Source organism: Rana temporaria, chromosome 3 (assembly GCF_905171775.1).
Source record: "Rana temporaria chromosome 3, aRanTem1.1, whole genome shotgun sequence".
Classification (NCBI taxonomy): domain Eukaryota; kingdom Metazoa; phylum Chordata; class Amphibia; order Anura; family Ranidae; genus Rana; species Rana temporaria.
In genome coordinates, this window is record NC_053491.1 from 59,612,062 (window position 1) to 59,629,553 (window position 17,492).

At 41.4% G+C, this 17,492-nt stretch overlaps 1 protein-coding gene across 1 annotated transcript in view; it reads left to right on the forward strand.

Moving 5' to 3' along the window:
* Window positions 1-17,492, forward strand: part of FBN1 (fibrillin 1) — a 359,844-nt gene that overhangs the window by 38,752 nt on the left and 303,600 nt on the right. Inside the window, exons 2-3 of the mRNA XM_040342652.1 lie at window positions 10,313-10,395; window positions 16,036-16,134. Coding sequence (XP_040198586.1) covers window positions 10,313-10,395; window positions 16,036-16,134 — 182 coding nt within the window. The remainder of the gene's footprint in view (window positions 1-10,312; window positions 10,396-16,035; window positions 16,135-17,492) is intronic.

Below are 17,492 nucleotides of genomic sequence, written 5' to 3' on the forward strand. Positions count from 1 at the left end.
AGTTAAAAACCCGTGCATGCTCAGAATCAAGTCGACGCATGCTTGGAAGCATTGAACTTCGTTTTTTCCTGCACGTCATTGTGTTTTACGTCACCGCGTTCTGACACGATCGTTTTTTTAACTGATGGTGTGTAGGCACATCAGACCATCAGTCAGCTTCATCGGTTAACCGATGACAACGGTCCTTCGGACCGTTCTCATCGGATGGACTGATCGTGTGTACACGGCCTAAGGGAGAACGAAGATTTGCAATCCAAGGCTCTGGAACGCTCTACCCGCGACAAACCGCATGGAAGAAAACCATCGGGCTTTTAGGAAAAAACTAAAGACCCACCTCTTCTGAAGGATCAGGATGACACTGGATGCAAAAAGCGCCTTGAGGCGATTTAGTTCGCAGTTGTAGTGCTATACAAGTTACTCACTCACTCTAGTGGTTAACCCCTTCACTGCCAGTGTCAGTTTCACAGCAATCAGTGCATTTTTATAGCACTGATCGCTGTAAAAATGACAATGGTCCCAAAAATGTAATAAAAATGCCATAAAACTAACCCCTCTTTTGTAGACGTTATAACTTTTTTACGCAAACCAATCAATAAACACTTATTACGATTTATTTTTTACCAAAAATATGTCGAAGAATACGTATCGGCCTAAACTGAGCAAAAAAAATGTTTTCTTTATATATTTTTGGGGGATATTTATTATAGCAAAAAGTAAAAAATATTGCTTTTTGTTTTCAAAATTGTCGCTCTATTTTTGTTTATAGCGCAAGAAATAAAAACCTCAGAGGTGATCAAATACCACCAAAAGAAAGCTCTATTTGTGGGAAAAAAAGGACGTAAATTTTGTTTGGGAGCCACGTCGCACGACTGCGCAATTGTCAGTTAATGCTTTGCCGTGCCGAATCGCAAAAAAGCTCTGGTCTTTGGCCAACAAAATGGTCCGGGGTTGAAGTGGTTAAAGTGGAACTTCGGTAATTTTTTCATCTTTCCATCTATTAAATCTTCTGCCCTTGTTGTTTTAACTTTGGATAGCAATTTTTTTTATTCTGCCAGTAAATACCTTACACAGCCTACTTCCAGTTTCTTGTCTGGTAAAAAACCTAGGCTTATGACATCATGCACAGCTCTCTCTCTCTCTCTCTCTCTCTCTCTCTCTCTCACTCTTGTGAGAGTTTGACAGGAAGGGAGGGGGGATGAGTCATAAGAGGGCCAAATAGCACTGCAGAGCTGGCGGTGTGCCTCTGTGTGTCTGTCTAAATCCAGGAAGTGAACAGGCAGCAGATTCAGCTGCCCACAGTTAAAATGGATACAGCCAGACTCAGTGGAGGGAGATTTTTGCAGCATATTTGGCAAGTACAGAATAACAGTATATATAAAATAATATGCAAAGTGGTTGGAGGGAAGCTTTAGAAAAATGTTTTATTACAAATTATGTGAGCAGACAGCAGTTTCTCCTTAAGAACAAACCTACAGGAACAATCTTGTTTTTAACCCAGGGACCCAGGGACTCAATATTGCTTTACCTACTTTGACAAGCTAATTATCAATGGTTGTTTTTTTTTGAAGGCCACTGAAAAAAATTAGTTCCAGTGCAAATTTTGTCATTAAATTATTTATATATTTCATACTGCTGAATTTTTTTAAGATAATGCTGATAGGATCTTTTTGCAGAGCTGAAAATTATCTCAATCCGAGTTTTGCCTCGTACACACGACCGTTTTCCTCGGCAAAAACCATCAAGAAAACTGCTGGCGTTCTTTTGCAGAGAAAAACGGTTGTGTGTATGTTTTTCGTCGAGGAAACTGTCGTGGTTCTCGATGAGAAAAAAAAGAGAACGTGCTCTCTTTTTTCTCGTCGGGAGTCTCAATTTCCTCGTCGTGTTTCTCGTCGGGCTGGTTTACGACGAGAAACACGTTTGTGTGTATGCTTAGAAACCCGCGCATGCTCAGAATAAAGTATGAGACGGGAGCGCACCTTCGGTAAAAGTAGCGTTCGTAATGGAGATAGCACATTTGTCACGCTGTAACAGACTGAAAAGTGCGAATTGTCTCTTACCAAACTTTTACATAACACGCAGTAACATGAGATTAGCAAAAGCAGCCCTAAGGGTGGCGCCAGTGAAATTGAACTTCCCCTTTATAGTGCCGTCGTACGTGTTGTACGTCACCGCGTTTGAGAACGACGAGATTTTGACAGTGTGTATGCAAGGAAAGCTTGACAAGATTCTTGACAAGCTTGACAAGGAACTCGTCGAGAAAAACGTTGTTTCTTTTAACGTTGTGTACGAGGCATTAGACAACACAAGAGCTCTCAGAGCAAGCTGCATATATCCACATGCTCCAGTTTTTACTTTAAAACAGAAACTCCCCATCCGCTCCAATCTTTATGATATAATCGCTGTAAATCCAGGACAGCATTGTAAAGCCTCCAGATAGACTTAAAAATGTAGCAGTGATATGTATAGTTCACTGCCTAAAGTAAAATACTAATGCTAATGCCATTAACTGTTCCTGACTGGTCCCGCTGCTCATGCCAGCTCAGAATTCCATGCAGTCCAGAAGACAAATCGTGGTTGAAGCTTTCTCCTTTTTTGCTGTACTGTTGTGTAACAGTGGGAAAAAAAAGTTAAATCTGGAGGATGATCTGGTCATGGAAAGAAAAGTGAACTATTTGTGCATAAAAAGGACAAATATCGTGCATAATATTTTAATTAATTAAATATTATTAATATAAGAGCTAAGACCAAAATTGTTGTTCCTATGCTTTAGTTGTCCAGCTTTAAAGAGGAAGTAAACCCTCTTAAAAAAATTCTTAAAAAAAAACCTGCAAGAAAAAGGCATAATGAGCTAGTATGCATAGCAGACATGTGCTGTAGACATCGGTGCATGTCTTTTGGAAATATCTCCTAAACCGTGAAAGGTTCTTGCACCTACAGGTAAGCCTTAATCTAGGCTTGCCTTTAGGTCTAAGTGGTCTGTAAGGGTTTACAACCACTTTAACTGCTCTATAACACATACAGGCATTCTCTTCTGTGGTTTTTATATTGTAAACTAACTATTTTTCTTTTGAAGGGGTTGTAAAGGTTTGATTATTTTTTTTTTTAAATAACAAACATGTTATACTCACCTCCACTGTGCAGTTCGTTTTGGAGTGTCCCCGATTCTCCTGTTCTGGGGTGCCTCGGTGGCTCTCTCGGCTCCTCCCCACTTCAGATAACACCCCTGGGAAGTGCTCCCCCAAAGGGGGTTACCTTACGGGCACGCTCCTGAGTCCTATATTCGGCATCCATAGCCACCAATTGCAGGATTCGGCCCCGTCCCTTGGCCTCCCGCATCATTAGATTTGATTGACAGTACATACAATGCATTAAGGTGAAAAAACATGAACCTTTACAACCCCTTTAAGTGGAATTCCAGCTTACACCTAACTAGTCCTAAAACTGTCCCCTATCTAATATCTATGCTAACTAACCTGTGTAAGAACTGTGTATATACTTACCTATGTCCAGGCTACTCTGGTCCAGTCTTGTGATTTTCCCAGTGTCAGCCAGCGGCTGCTGCCAGGGAGAGGAGGGAGCATATCTGAAGCTGGCTAGTAAAGCCTGGAATGGTGACATCAACCATAGGCTTCAATGATCCATCTGTTGTCAGGGCACCCTCTTCTCCCCTGAAGCCAGAGCCAGATCATGTGACCAGAGTGGCCTAAATATAGGTAGGTATATGCATCTTTCATACACAGGCTGGTTAGCATAGGTGTGAGGAAGGGGGGGGGGGGGGCACTTTTAGAGCTAGTTAGGTGTAAGCTGGAATTCCACTTTAAATATAGTTTGAACACATTCGATAACATATGGGGTGCAAAATAATGTGAATGCCTAGCAGCAAACAGTGGAAGTAATATGATAAAAATATAGCTGTGATATTTATTTTGTATGAGCCTTTACATACCTGCACATACACTATTTGGGATAAATTAGAGCAGATACTGCAAGCCAGGTCTTCTCGTCCAACATCAGTGCCTAACCTCACAATAGCGCTTCTGGAAGAATGGTCAAATATTGCCATAGACACCCACCTAAACCTTGTGGACAGCCTTCCCAGAAGAGTTGAAGCTGTTATAGCTGCAAAGGGAGGGCCAACTCAATATTGAACTCTACGGACTAAGACTGGCATTGCTTTAAAGTTCATGTGTGTGTAATGGCAGGTGTCCCAATACATTTGACAATATAGTGTATATCTGTCCATTGATGTTTGTTTATGCAGCTCATTAATTAGTTTATGGTAGCATAATATTGTCAAAGCCTGAACTGAGATTTACGTAAAAATGGTAATGTGGTATTGGGAAGATTATGTGGTAGGTGCTTTTCAATGGGTTGTGTCAATCCAAACTATATCTAAGGACATGGCAGCCCACTTTTATTGAATAAAATGGAAAGTTCACATAGACATCAGTTGCCTATGCAGGGGTTCTTCCACATCAATACAAACAAATTAAAATACTGAGCCACCTGGCTACCTTGTTGGCAGCACTTTCTCTTATTACCAGTCCCTCTGTCTGTGCTGTCCAGCTTTACTGGTTCACTTGGCTCTCTTAGCCTATAGTCACAACACTCTGCTTCGTGGTCCAATTCTGGCTTCTGGATAGGGGTTCACCTGACCTAGATAACCCACTGTCTCCTGGCTGCTGGCTGGGTCACCTCTGACCCCTGGTCGAGACTTCCAGTCTCTTGACTCCTGGTCGAGGCACCTCTGACCCCTGGATGAGACCTCCTGACTGCTGGCTGGGGCAACTCTGACCCCTGGTGAAATCCCCTGTCTCCCACACTGGGTGCTGTCTCCATACTGGGAGCTGTTTCCAAACTGGGAGCTCTGAGCTATCCATTGGCTTGAGTATATAATGACCCTGCACACCTGTGTACTCAGGCTGCAGGAACCTGGTAAAATCCAGACACAGGATTGTCAGTTCTGATCCAGAAATACAGAATGCAGAGAAAACCAAAAGCACAGTTTTCTCTGCTCAGAAGCAATAGTCCAGAACCTTGCATTAACACTTAATGTGAATCATGGGTAATTTTCTCCTCCATTTTCACAGTGACAAGATCTCACTCTGTCAGAGAGAACTAAAATGTAAGGCCTCAAGCACACGGATGATTACATGCTTCAAAGTTTTCTAGTGCATAAATTGACGCACTTTTCTCAGGGAGCCGCAGGTGACACATACTGCTGGCCATACAAGTGAATGGCTGGACTGGTCAGAGGGACTACAGCAGTTTATCCCTCTCATGATCTCGGCAGGAGAATGCTTCATACAGAAAAAATTCCTTCACAGGGTCCATTACATGCCCCAAAGGTTAGCAATAATGTACCATACCACCGACGATAAATGCCCCAAGTGTCATAGAGAGGTGGGAAACTACATACATATGGTTTGGCTTTGCCTGCGAGTGCAGGAGTTTTGGCGGGCGGTGGCTCAATCAGTGGGATAACCGTTAAGCTTGATCCCTTGGTCCTGCTGCTGGGCATCACAGACAATCTACCCACCACTACTCATAAAAAATGTTTATTTTTTATACTGCATCTTGCTCCAATGGAAAGCAACAAAGCCACCTAGGATCTCCACCTGAAGGGAACTGGTGAACGCTACTCTCCCTCTCTACAAGCTGATGTACATGGGGCACAATTGCCCTAAGAAATTTTATAAAATCTGGTCGGCATGGGTGGAGGCTAGACGGCTCACAGTATAGCTCCCCATGGTGGGCTCCCCCATACCCCCTTTTCCATCTGAAGGCTCCTCCCTCCCCCTTGCTTTGTCCTATTCCATTCCACTTCTCCTGCTCCCCCACCTTTTTTCCTTCCCCCTCCCTTCCCTCTCCCTTACTTTTATTGAATACTTGTAATACTCCCAATATCTTCATACTCTGGTCTAGTCCTTATGTGATATGTACTATATGGTGCGGTTAGTTCGGCCCAGGAAGACTCCTTGATGGCCCCTTACGCCCTCTTCCTGGGCGCACTCCCTATATGTTATATTCAACTGATGTACTGCTTTTTGTTTTGCTCCTTCCACAACATTGTACTGTCCTGTATCACCTACTGTTTTTACCCTGTGTCCTGAACAGGAAGTGGTGGAAACCTCCTCAGGGAGGACCCAGACAACAGGAAAGATGCAACAAAGGTTCTAACCTTTTCACAGTTTTTATCATTTTCCTTAGTCTATGCTTTCTAAAAACTCAGACTATTACAGTTGTTCACTTTGTTTCTGGCCAGAATAGCAAGAGCACATTCCTTACTGGTTAGGTGTGTTGGTAGAGCTGCAGTGGGCTCAGAGAGAGCTTGCTGCTGGAATCTTTCCATTGACCAATGACTCATGACCATTTAAAAGATACCAGTTAAACAAGGATTAAAGTAGTAGGGTGGCCAGATGCAAAATATGAAGGACAGCATAAAAATACCAGTAAAATATGGACTATAGTACTAGAGTAGTGCAAAAGAAAAAGGTCTTCATGAAAATTATATATTTATCAAGTAGGGTGTGTCGCCTGAGTGAACCTGAATGCAGCATTGATGTTATACTTAGGTGTACCGCCACTGTTGCTACATGACAATTTTGATAAAACGGTCCTCCCACCAGTGTATAGTATAGCACAAGAAGAGTTTTATCAATATATTTAACTAATAAAAAAAATAACAAATTCAGAACCGTTCTGATGAGTACAATTCAAGTCACTGTGGCTGTGCCTTTGTTGATTTTTGTTGTTAAAGCCTTTACAGAGGGTTTTCAAGGCATCAAGCCTCAAACTTTCTTCTATTTGCATTCAATCTGTCACACTGTAAAGATAATGAATTACAGCTGAATTGTCCTACATTAGTTGTTAAAATACAGTTTTTGTGCTGCACCCATTGCTAGATTGTCCTCAGATAACCTGTTATGGGGAGTTTCCCCCATATAACTGTTGCAATTAGTACTGTGGGGAGACTCGTCAAAGCTTCCCCACATGGGGCCCAAGAGTCTTCAACACACTTGGCAACAGTTACTGTCAAGCCTATTCTCAAGATAAATATAAAAAATTACTTTAAAAAATTCTGGCTCCTTATCCAACAGATGGATAATTTCTAGAGGGATTTTTGGAATTGCAAGCAATGTTTTACAAATGATTAACATGTTAAATAATCAAATGTAATAAATTGATTTTATATATGTTTGTTCAGTTAAAGAATATGTAATGTGTCCAAGGGCTGCCCAAGAAAAATAGTAATGGTGCTTTATAAAGTTTATAAAAACAACAAATACCCCAAAGAAAACTGTCTTTAAGGATAAGTATCATTTAAGTGCCTATTAAGTATTTAACTGCTCTCTAAAGATGCATAAGTGCTAAATGATCTGCTAAGCAATTTTGACTAATAATGTCACCCATAAAACTCTTGGATCTGGCCATTATCCTAGGCTACGTGGGGTGTCATATTAGGGGGAGTGTTGTTCCATGACCAGGTTTGATTGCAAGGCTCATTATATTTTGCATTTTAGAACTCACTATGTGAATGGCACTCACAGGAGTCAATCATGAATGCCTAGAAGTACTTAGTAACAGAAGCACAGTTTTAAGTACATCTTTGGCAGCATTTTGGCACAGAGTACATCGGAAATTAAAGTGAATCAGTGCTAGATAAATATGTTAGTTATTTTAATCTACAGCTTTACAAGTGACATCAAAACTACTCAGTGATATCACTGCTCAGTATACTTTTTGAAACCCACCTGCAGACAAAAATGAATATTATGCATCAGTTTTCTAAAGCTGTGTATACACTAGTAGAATTTCAAGTGAAAGTTTTACAAAAATTCTTACGAAAAATCATACAGAATTTTTTTAGTACATTCAAATATAGTTTGAAAGTAGTTCAAAAATGTATTTGCTTTTAACAGTTGGTATTGGAATGAATGAACTTTACTGAATGAAAACCAAATACACTACAATACAAAAATTCTATCCTGCTCTTTGGAATGTTCTCGTCATTGTGTTTGAAAACGAAAGCCGATTCCGCCCCGCTAATGATTGGAAAAACATTCTTACAACAGCCTTACAATGAAAAATGTTGAACGAAATTCTACTAGTGTATACCGAGCCTTACTCCTCATTCGAGATTCTGAAAACCTCTTCCAAAGCCATCCTACAGTGTAATAGATCAAAGTCACAGCCAAGCTCATTTCCTGCCCCAGGGACCAGGCTTTTTTTCATGCTTGTTATCTTCTTGGGCACTGGTCCCCTCACTGCCCCTGGATCCTGTTAAGAGAGAAAAACAAAGGTGTAAAACAAGCTGTGCTACAATACAGTGACTAAATATTAGAGCCAACAGTAATTAAGTGATTGAAATCTAACAATCCACAGTCAATCACCGGTGAAAAGTGAAAAATGAAAAAAAAATACAAAATAAATAAAAAAAAAACACATAGGAAAAAGTCTATGAAAACAAATCCAATGGGGTCTTGAAGGTTAATAAGGTCACACACTTGAGGGTGCCAGCAGAAGTAATGAATCCTGAAAATTCACCATAAAACACTCGTGATCCACCACCGTGGGAATTTTGTGCTTACCAGAGACAAGCTGGCAGACCTATATGAGCAAGCTGCAGATATCAATCACACTCCTCCGGCTCAGACAAATGCAGGACACTGGATGCACTTCTAATACTCAGTGATCACCACCATATCACCAAGAAAATGTAGGAAGCTCACATAGCGTAATACAGTTAAAAACATGAATGTTTATTAAAAAGACAAATATGCACTTACAATCTGAAGATAAAAAGAAGCGTTCGTAATAACAACGGCATTCGTGTAAGAAAGGCCGGCCGGCATACGAGCTCCCATCCACTTGTGATGACGTCAGCGCGTCTATCCTCCCGACGCACGTTTCGTCTCACATAGACGTTGTTACTGGGGAACGGTTACGAGAGGACCTAGGGAAGTGTCGCCTCCACTAATGGGAGATGTACACATAATGCAGGCAGCGATGGGCAACCAAAGAAGGACCTCTGTAAACAGAAGAAGAGAAAAGGATTGTCATGTGACCATGGATTTAGTTATGGGCATAAGTAAATGGGCATCTGGATAGTTTTTCATGCCAGCAGTCAGTTGAGGGGGGGGGGGTGGGTTGGTTTGCTAATATTTTGGAGTTGGGCTTTAAGTGATTAAGGCCCCTTTCACATGTGCGGACCGTATGTCTGCTTTTTCATCCATCCATTTGCCGGCTCAGTGGGGATCTACAGAGCGATCGCCGCTGAGCTTACGGAGCACACGGAGGCAGATCATTACTGATCCGCCCGGTGTGAAAGGGGCCTTATTAATTTGTCTGTTAGCAACTGCTGGTTAATTTCACATAGGTAACCTGCAGGGTGATTACAATTGGGCGGCACACACCCAATCAAATACAGAATAAACTGAATTATGTATTTTACCACCGTAAATGATATTAAGCAATAAGCCATCATAGTTTTAGATAGAGCAGTTTTTGTTATAGTAGTAGTAGTAGCATTCATTTGTAAATTGGTGATATTGTCGGCAGATTTGTGAATATATCTTTAATCAAGCTCATTTCTGTTTCTGCTGCTTCAGGAAATTTGCAAAGTGGTCCCTGGAAAAAGGTTGTAAAAGATTTTGTTAGACACTTGACTTATTATTTGTATTCCCACTTCCACAGCTCACTTTATAAAGCAAAATTTCTACTTAATTTATTAATTTTTCAGGTGTGAAACTTACATTATGTTTTTTTTTTCTGTGGTCCATTATGCTATATGAAGCTTGCTTAATTTTTCAGAATTCGGGAATACAAGAAATGCAATTCATAGGGTTTGTGATCTGCAAAGCATAGAAGGCGTTAAAGGTCCCCAAAATGACCATTTCCCTGTAGATTTTAGCGGACTTTGTTGTGCCTGGGTTGCATCCAACTCATTAAGTTATAACTGAGTGAGAGCATTCTGGACTCATTAAAATACTGCTGAGCTGGACAGAATTTGGGCCATGGTGACCGTTAATACCTCATCAGGGTTTTTATTTTCTAAACTTAGGCCCAGCATCCATCTCTCTTGTCTTTCACCACCCAAATAATCTGTGACAGTTACATAAACCTCAGAAAACTGATACTTTACTCCACCGAGCTACCTGATTTTTCATCTTGAGTAATGATAGTAGATTAAATAAAGTGCTTATTCAATTTTCCAATGATATACTGTACAATGAACATCTGTTTATGTACTTGACACAATAATACAGTTTAACAGTTTGGTCTAATACAATGCTTACTCTATGTCTTTTAGACCAAATGTATGTGGATCTCGTTACAATGCCTACTGCTGTCCTGGATGGAAAACGTTACCTGGAGGGAACCAATGTATTGTTCGTAAGTGACTGTCTCCTTCTTTTTTTTTTGCTTTAATTTATTATTACACTGCTGAAAATGGCTTTAATGAGGAACCAAACTCTGGAAGCTGTACCCAAAAAAGGAAGGCAGGGGAAAAGGGCCTAGTCACCAGTATTGCCTGTGGTCTCACTGATATTTTCCACTTTGGTGTATCTTTGTGTGAAGGCAGCCATCTTGATAGAGGTAGGATTTTGCTTTCCATCTCAGAGTGTCCAACAAGAACAATAAGCAGTACAGAAGTGAAGTAACATCACCAAATCCTACTTAAAAATGTCCTGAGATTAAAGCCTGGTACACACTGGTACATTTAAAAAAAAAAAAAAAACTGACAGCTCCGGTCGGAGTTGATGTACTAACGATCCAATGTTAGTACAGTGATCTCCCCCACTGAGCTGTTGTGTTCTAACAAGGGGACAGCCCCCCCTGCCAGAACACTCTAATCAGTGTTCTGCTGATCGGGAGCCAGTCGGCTGCTGGTTTTCCAATACTTCACCTGGAGCAGTTTCTAGGAAAAGGAAGGACGTTATTTTGCCAGAAGAGACATGTAGCCTCCTCTACCAAAAAAAAACTCTACCAGCTTTAATAGCAGGCATTGGATGCTGAAACGAAGGGAGAGCGCCTGATACTACCAGGACGTGTGGAAGCTTGAGTATTATAGTGTCTTGTATTAAAGACACAAGGATGCTAAAGAAGACATCAATGTATGTATTGATGCAGCAAGTGGCCTGCAGCCTAGAAAGGTTGATTTGAACAACTCTGCTTTATGTCAAGTGGACAAATAGTGGTTGCAACTTTGTCAAATTATCACTGTACTTAAAGCGGAGGTTCACCCTAAAACAATTATATACCATTACATCCAGCATACTTCCGACATCTACAGTATGCTGTTTTTTTTTTTTGCTGTACATACCGTTTTATCGTTATTTTCCCCCCGGCTTCCGGGTTCTGGCTCCCGCGGGAGTGGGCTTACCTATTGAGAAGTTAGATGATTGACGTCTGGTGAAAAACTTCCCTTGGCGCATAAGGCGCGTCACCAGTTTTCCGTAAATAGCCGACCTGCGGGTCGGCTCTATACGGCGCCTGCGCCCGCCGTGTAGAGCTGACTGCGCAGGCGCCGTATAGAGCCAACTCGCAGGTCGGCTATTTACGGAAAACTGGTGACGCGCCTTATGCGCCAAGGGAAGTTTTTCACCAGACGTCAATCATCTAACCTCTTAATAGGAACGCCATCTCCCACGGGAGCCAGAACCCGGAAGCCGGGGGGAAAATAACGATAAAACGGTATGTACGGCAAAAAAGAAAAAGAAAAACAGCATACTGTAGATGTCGGAAGTATGCTGGATGTAATGGTATATAGATGTTTTTTAGGGTGAACCTCCGCTTTAAACTATGGATTATGATATAGTGGATGTATATTCTGTATCGGTGTGCAAGTAGGGAGCAAATAGCTCTTATTTAATGAGGGTAGTAAGAATGTCCAGTGCCCCAAAGCAGTCTTGAAATCACATTGGATTGGTGTAGCTACATGAACATGATACAGAGTGAAATTTAGTTGCTGCGGGTTACTACACATTCTTTCTTTCAGACTATGCTATTAAACAAAAATGTATTACCAAAGTGAAATAGCGGTAGGCTGATCTTCACTGGGCAACCTGTGCCTGTTTAGATTATCAGGTACTACATCTGTCAGTACAACACGCAAGCCTTGCTGGGACTTGTAATACAAAGGCAATAAGACTGCAGGTTTCTCCTGCTTGAGTTGGTGAGTCTGAGGCCCCGTACACACGACCAGTTTCCTCGGCAGAATTCAGCTTCCGACCGAGTTTCTGGCTGAATTCTGCCGAGGAAACTGGCCGTGTGTACACTTTCGGCCGAGGAAGCCGACGAGGAGCTCGACGAGGAAATAGAGAACATGTTCTCTATTTCCTCGTTGTTCTATGGGAGCTTTCGTCCCGCCGAGCTGCTCGGCGGCTTCAGGGCTGAACTGGCCGAGGAACTCGATGTGTTTGGCACGTCGAGTTCCTCGGCCGTGTGTACGAGGCCTGAGAACTATAACTTGTGCACCTGCTGCCATAAAGTCACTCTCAGACCTGCAGTAACGTTTCTGGCACCTGTACAAATGTTGGCCAAACTTCAATGCCGTGACATTAAAGTGTTAGAACATAAGCAGAAAATCACCACTAATGACAACAAATCATTATTCATCATTTACTATATTACACAGTGTCATCGTTTTTTACTGTATATCCTGTACAGATGTTATGGCTCTCCATAAATTATGTAGCCGTAAATGGGAAGCAGCCGTCCTGCCTCAGCATATTTGTGTTACAAGTGGGCTACACCCATCGAAAGATAATCTGCAAATGTCAGGCAAGCAAACCTGCACATTATGAATGTCAAAATAAAGTCTCCTTTACATGTTAAGGAATTTTTGCCGCTGTGTTTCTATGGTGATTAGTTCACGCATCATTTTTCCAGCTGGGCCTGTACCTTTAGTTCTTTAAAATGCACCAATGAGTTATGAAATATAACTTTATTGGGCCTTTATCTTTTACATTTATTCAACATTTTTAGGCGGTCTTCTATGACTGCAGCAGTAAAGAGTGCCTGTCACCATTTCAAGCCATTTTCATGGCCTGTCTCAATGACCAGTTAAGTTTACAAGGAAACAGAAACAAAAATGATCTCCTATTGAAACATTGGCAAAAATGGCTGCTCCATTTGTGTATAGGTTGGTGGGAAAGCCTAAAATAAAATTAAAATTAAAACTAATATGAAATGCATCACCTTTATCTTTAACATTTAAAACTTTTTTAACCCTCCTGGCGGTATCCCCGAGCGTGACTCGGGGTTGATTTTTTCTACCAAAATCGGTAACCCCGAGTCACGCTCGGGGTAGATATGCAGAGCCTGCAGCGTGCGCTGACTTACCTTCTCCTGGATCCAGCGATGTCACCACGCTGTGTGAGCGAGCGGGACCTCGCTCGATTCACACAGCGTCCTCCTGTGCCGCCGATCTCCGTTCCCTGCGGAGATCGGTGCCAAATTCAAAAAAGTAAACAAACACAATACATACAGTATACTGTAATCTTATAGATTACAGTACTGTATGTAAAAAAAACACACCCCCCTTGTCCCTAGTGGTCTGCCCAGTGTCCTACATGTCATTTTATATAATAAAAACCTTTATTTCTGCCTGAAAACTGTAGATTGTCCATAGCAACCAAAAGTGTCTTTTTATGTCAAAAATGGTTTTAGATCAGCTAGAAAACAGCGATAATAAATTATAATCACTTGCAGAATTGTGCGATAGCGATTTGCGGGGAAATTCGTCATAAAAAAAAAAATAATGACAGCAACAATTCTGCAACTGAGCACATTTAGTGATTTTGAGTTGATTACATTATTGAATAATTTTTATTTTTATTATATTATTACTTGCTATAATTATTTATAATTATTTATTATATTATAATTTAAAATTTTGTTTTTAAAAAAATTTCATACCCGGGATGCCTATTAGATTCTTGTTTGGTCAGATTTAAGTGAGTTATTCCTAAAAATTACAGGCCTACAGTATAAAACACCAAATTTCCTTGCAAATAATTGTACCGCTTTCAGCATGTTTTTTCAGAAAGAATCATACCACCAGGGAGGTTAATTACCTCTCTGTGACGGATCCTGTCCCACACTCTTCTGAGTGCTTCCGTCAGTAATACTGCTTCCTCCAGTCTGACCATCAGAGAGATATATTATTATATCTGCATTGAAAACAAGTCTAGCGGGAAATAGCTTGTAACATCTAGCAAAGTTTATTGGGCAGAATACAGACTTTTTATACACTTTTAACACAATGGGTTAGATAACGAGGTAGGGCTGACTCATGAATACTCCCCACTCCCCTCTCCCAATACCTTTAGGGCCCTTTCACACGGGCGGATTAGTAATGATCTGCCTCCGTGTGTCCGTACAGCTCAGCGGGGATCCTCCGTAAAATCCCAGCTGAGCTGGCAGCTGACAGAGCGGTCCCTGCACACTGTGGGACCGCCCTGTCTTTCCTTCGCTCTCCCCTATGGGGGATCGGACGAACACGGATCGTATGTCCATGTTCATCCGATCCGATCAGGCAGACGGAAGAAAAATAGGATTTTCTTCCGTCCGATTTTGCGGATCTTTGTGGAGGCGGACAAATTACGGGTGTCAGCGGATGGTCATCCGCTGACACCCCTAATCACATAGGGATCCATGTATGTCCCGTTTTCATCCGCAACGGACGGATGAAAATGCGGACATACGGTCCGCACGTGTGAAAGGGCCCTTAGCAGACAACTATATAATTAGCATGTTAATTAACACAGCACAGCCCAGGTGACCAGACAGCCCGTCTCCGGGGGCCAATGTGATCAGCTCTTTCAATGTTAATGTATTGTTCAGAATTATAATCTTTGGGCAAATCCAAGAAAACAGTCTCTCAAAAATGTAACAAAAAGATAGATTCATATAGCAATACCAAATAACAGGGTGAATGTGGCAGAAAGGGTGCCTGCAGCCAGTGTCCGCGACACTCTCCATAACAGATCTTTTTTGGCCATGTTTCATGTTAAACCCATATTTAGGGTCAACCCCCCCCCCCCCCACACACACACACACCTACTTACAGAATCCATGGGTTCTTCTCCCAGCACGGCCATGTCATTCATTCACTGAAAGTTTTAAATACAAAAACTACAAGCCTTATCTTGTAGTCCCATGGGTCTCCAAACTATGGCCCTCCAGTTGGTCAGGAACTACAATTGCCATTATGCCTAGTCATGTCGGGAAATGTCAGAGTTTTACAATGCCTCGTGGAACGTGTAGTTTCGCAACAGCTGGAGGACCGTAGTTTGGAGATCCCTGTTGTAGTCTGTTGATACTTCATTCCAGGGGCGGACTGATCATTCAGGCACTCGGGCACTGCCTGAGGGCCCCATGTCACTAGGGGGCCCCATCAGGGTTGCCAGCCTCAGTAAAACGAGGGACAGTATGTAAAAAATCTGTGTTCTTTTAAAAATCCCAAGATTATAGCTGCCCCGCCTCTCCAGTACCTTTTTAGTGTGTGTATGTGTATTCTGTGTGTATGTACACTGTGTGTGTATACTGTGTGGCCCCGTAATCTATCGCCTGTGGGCCCCATAATCTCCTATTGCCAGAGGGCCCCATAATCTCCTATTGCCCAGGGGCACCATAATCTCCTATTGCCCGGGTGCCCCATAATCTCCTATTGCCGGGGGGCCCCATGAGTTGTTAGTCCGCTCCTGCTTCATGCCCTGTAACTGAAAGTCCATAACTTAGTACAGACCTGAGCTGGAGGAAGAGTCTGCAGGAGCCAAAGCAAACTGATTGTGCAGACTCTAATGAAAAAAAAAGGTAAATGCCCATTTTTGCTTTTTGAAAAATGGGGGCATCTTTTATTTTTATGCAAAAAGTCAAGTTCTTATTTAATTACGAAAGTTATTTTAAGAAATTAAACCTAATTAAAGACTCAAAATAACACATAAAGTTTAACAGTTGAAAGTGAAGGACAACACATTCGTTTTAATTCCACTTTAAGTTAACATTTGTGAAATGTTTGTTTTACAGCCATTTGTCGGCACTCCTGTGGTGATGGGTTTTGCTCACGGCCTAACATGTGTACGTGTCCTACGGGTCAAACAGCTATTTCATGCGGTTCCAAATCTGGTAAGTTGCTTTTAGTAAATTTATAAAAAAATAATTAAACTAAACTTTTCACATTTAAAAAGGGAATTCCTCTCTGATTAAACATTATGATCCTTTGTAAAAATGAGGAGCTGTTGAAATGACTAAATACAGCCATTTTTGCAGTAGTAGAGCAGCAAATATCTAATTCGGTATGGTTTGACCATTCCCTCCTCAATGTTATGTTCATTTACAGCACAAATTACAGAAGATATTGAGAACTGTCATGCCCTAACACGAGTTAAACTTTTATTTTCTGGATTAGATCTTCTTATATCTAAAGCTAGGTATACACGTACCTAAATTTGGCCAGTTAAGCCGGAACCGACCAAATTTTGGTACATGTGTAGCCTTGTGTATTCAACAGAAACCGGTCTGTCAAATTGTCCTGCTAAAAAAACAGCCTTCGATCAGCTGCAGTGCTGATCAGTGTGTTCTGCCAGGGATGGGAGGGGCAGAACCCGCTGCCTGAATACAATAGCGCAGCGGGGGAGATCTTATTATGCAGCTTGTGTGAATGCAGAGATTTGTAAGATTTTGTTCGTTCAACAAGATGGTTAAATGAAAAAAATAAAATATGTATATCCTTCTTAAGGCATGTGATGGAGAAAGGGTATCCACGTAAAGTAACTGATTCAGAAATCAGACTCATGTATGAAGGCACAAAAAACATGTTTGTTTTCACAAATGGGATTTTGAATTTCCCAGTGATAATAATTAGGTTATTTTAATATATTATATTAGATACAAATAATTCCTCAAAAAAGAGAAACGCATCTTAAAGGCTTTACACTCCTAGATAGCCATCTGGAGTCACCGGGTAATAATTTTTTTTTTAACTATATATACCCCCCGTCATATTTGACTTCTATAGATGTAGTAGTCCCAAGTACCTTAACTACAATTCAGTAACTTACTGCACATGCTCAGTTTGGTGTATATTGCTAGGGAGGTGTTTTCTTTTTTCTTGGGAGAGTGCATGTGATCAGCACAGGGCCAATCCGCACTGTCCAGACAGAGAGTCAGGGGCCCTGCAGCCTGCCAGGACAGTAATTTCAGAATAAAAACTACTCCTACAAGCTTCAACCAGACAATGATAGAAGTCACAAGACTGTTCTAATTGCTGATAAAAAAAGGTATTAGTCAGTTTATATTTACTAAAACTATTGCATTTCCATGTTCTGTGTACTGTGGGAGACCAGATATAGTGAATGCAGGGTCCTGGGTTTAGTAACACCTTAATTGAATAAGCTGAAGTTAGAAGCTGATTGGTTATTATGCACAGCTGCACCAGTTTCTGTGTGCACCAGTTTTAGAAAATCTCCCCCTTATTGGTTGCC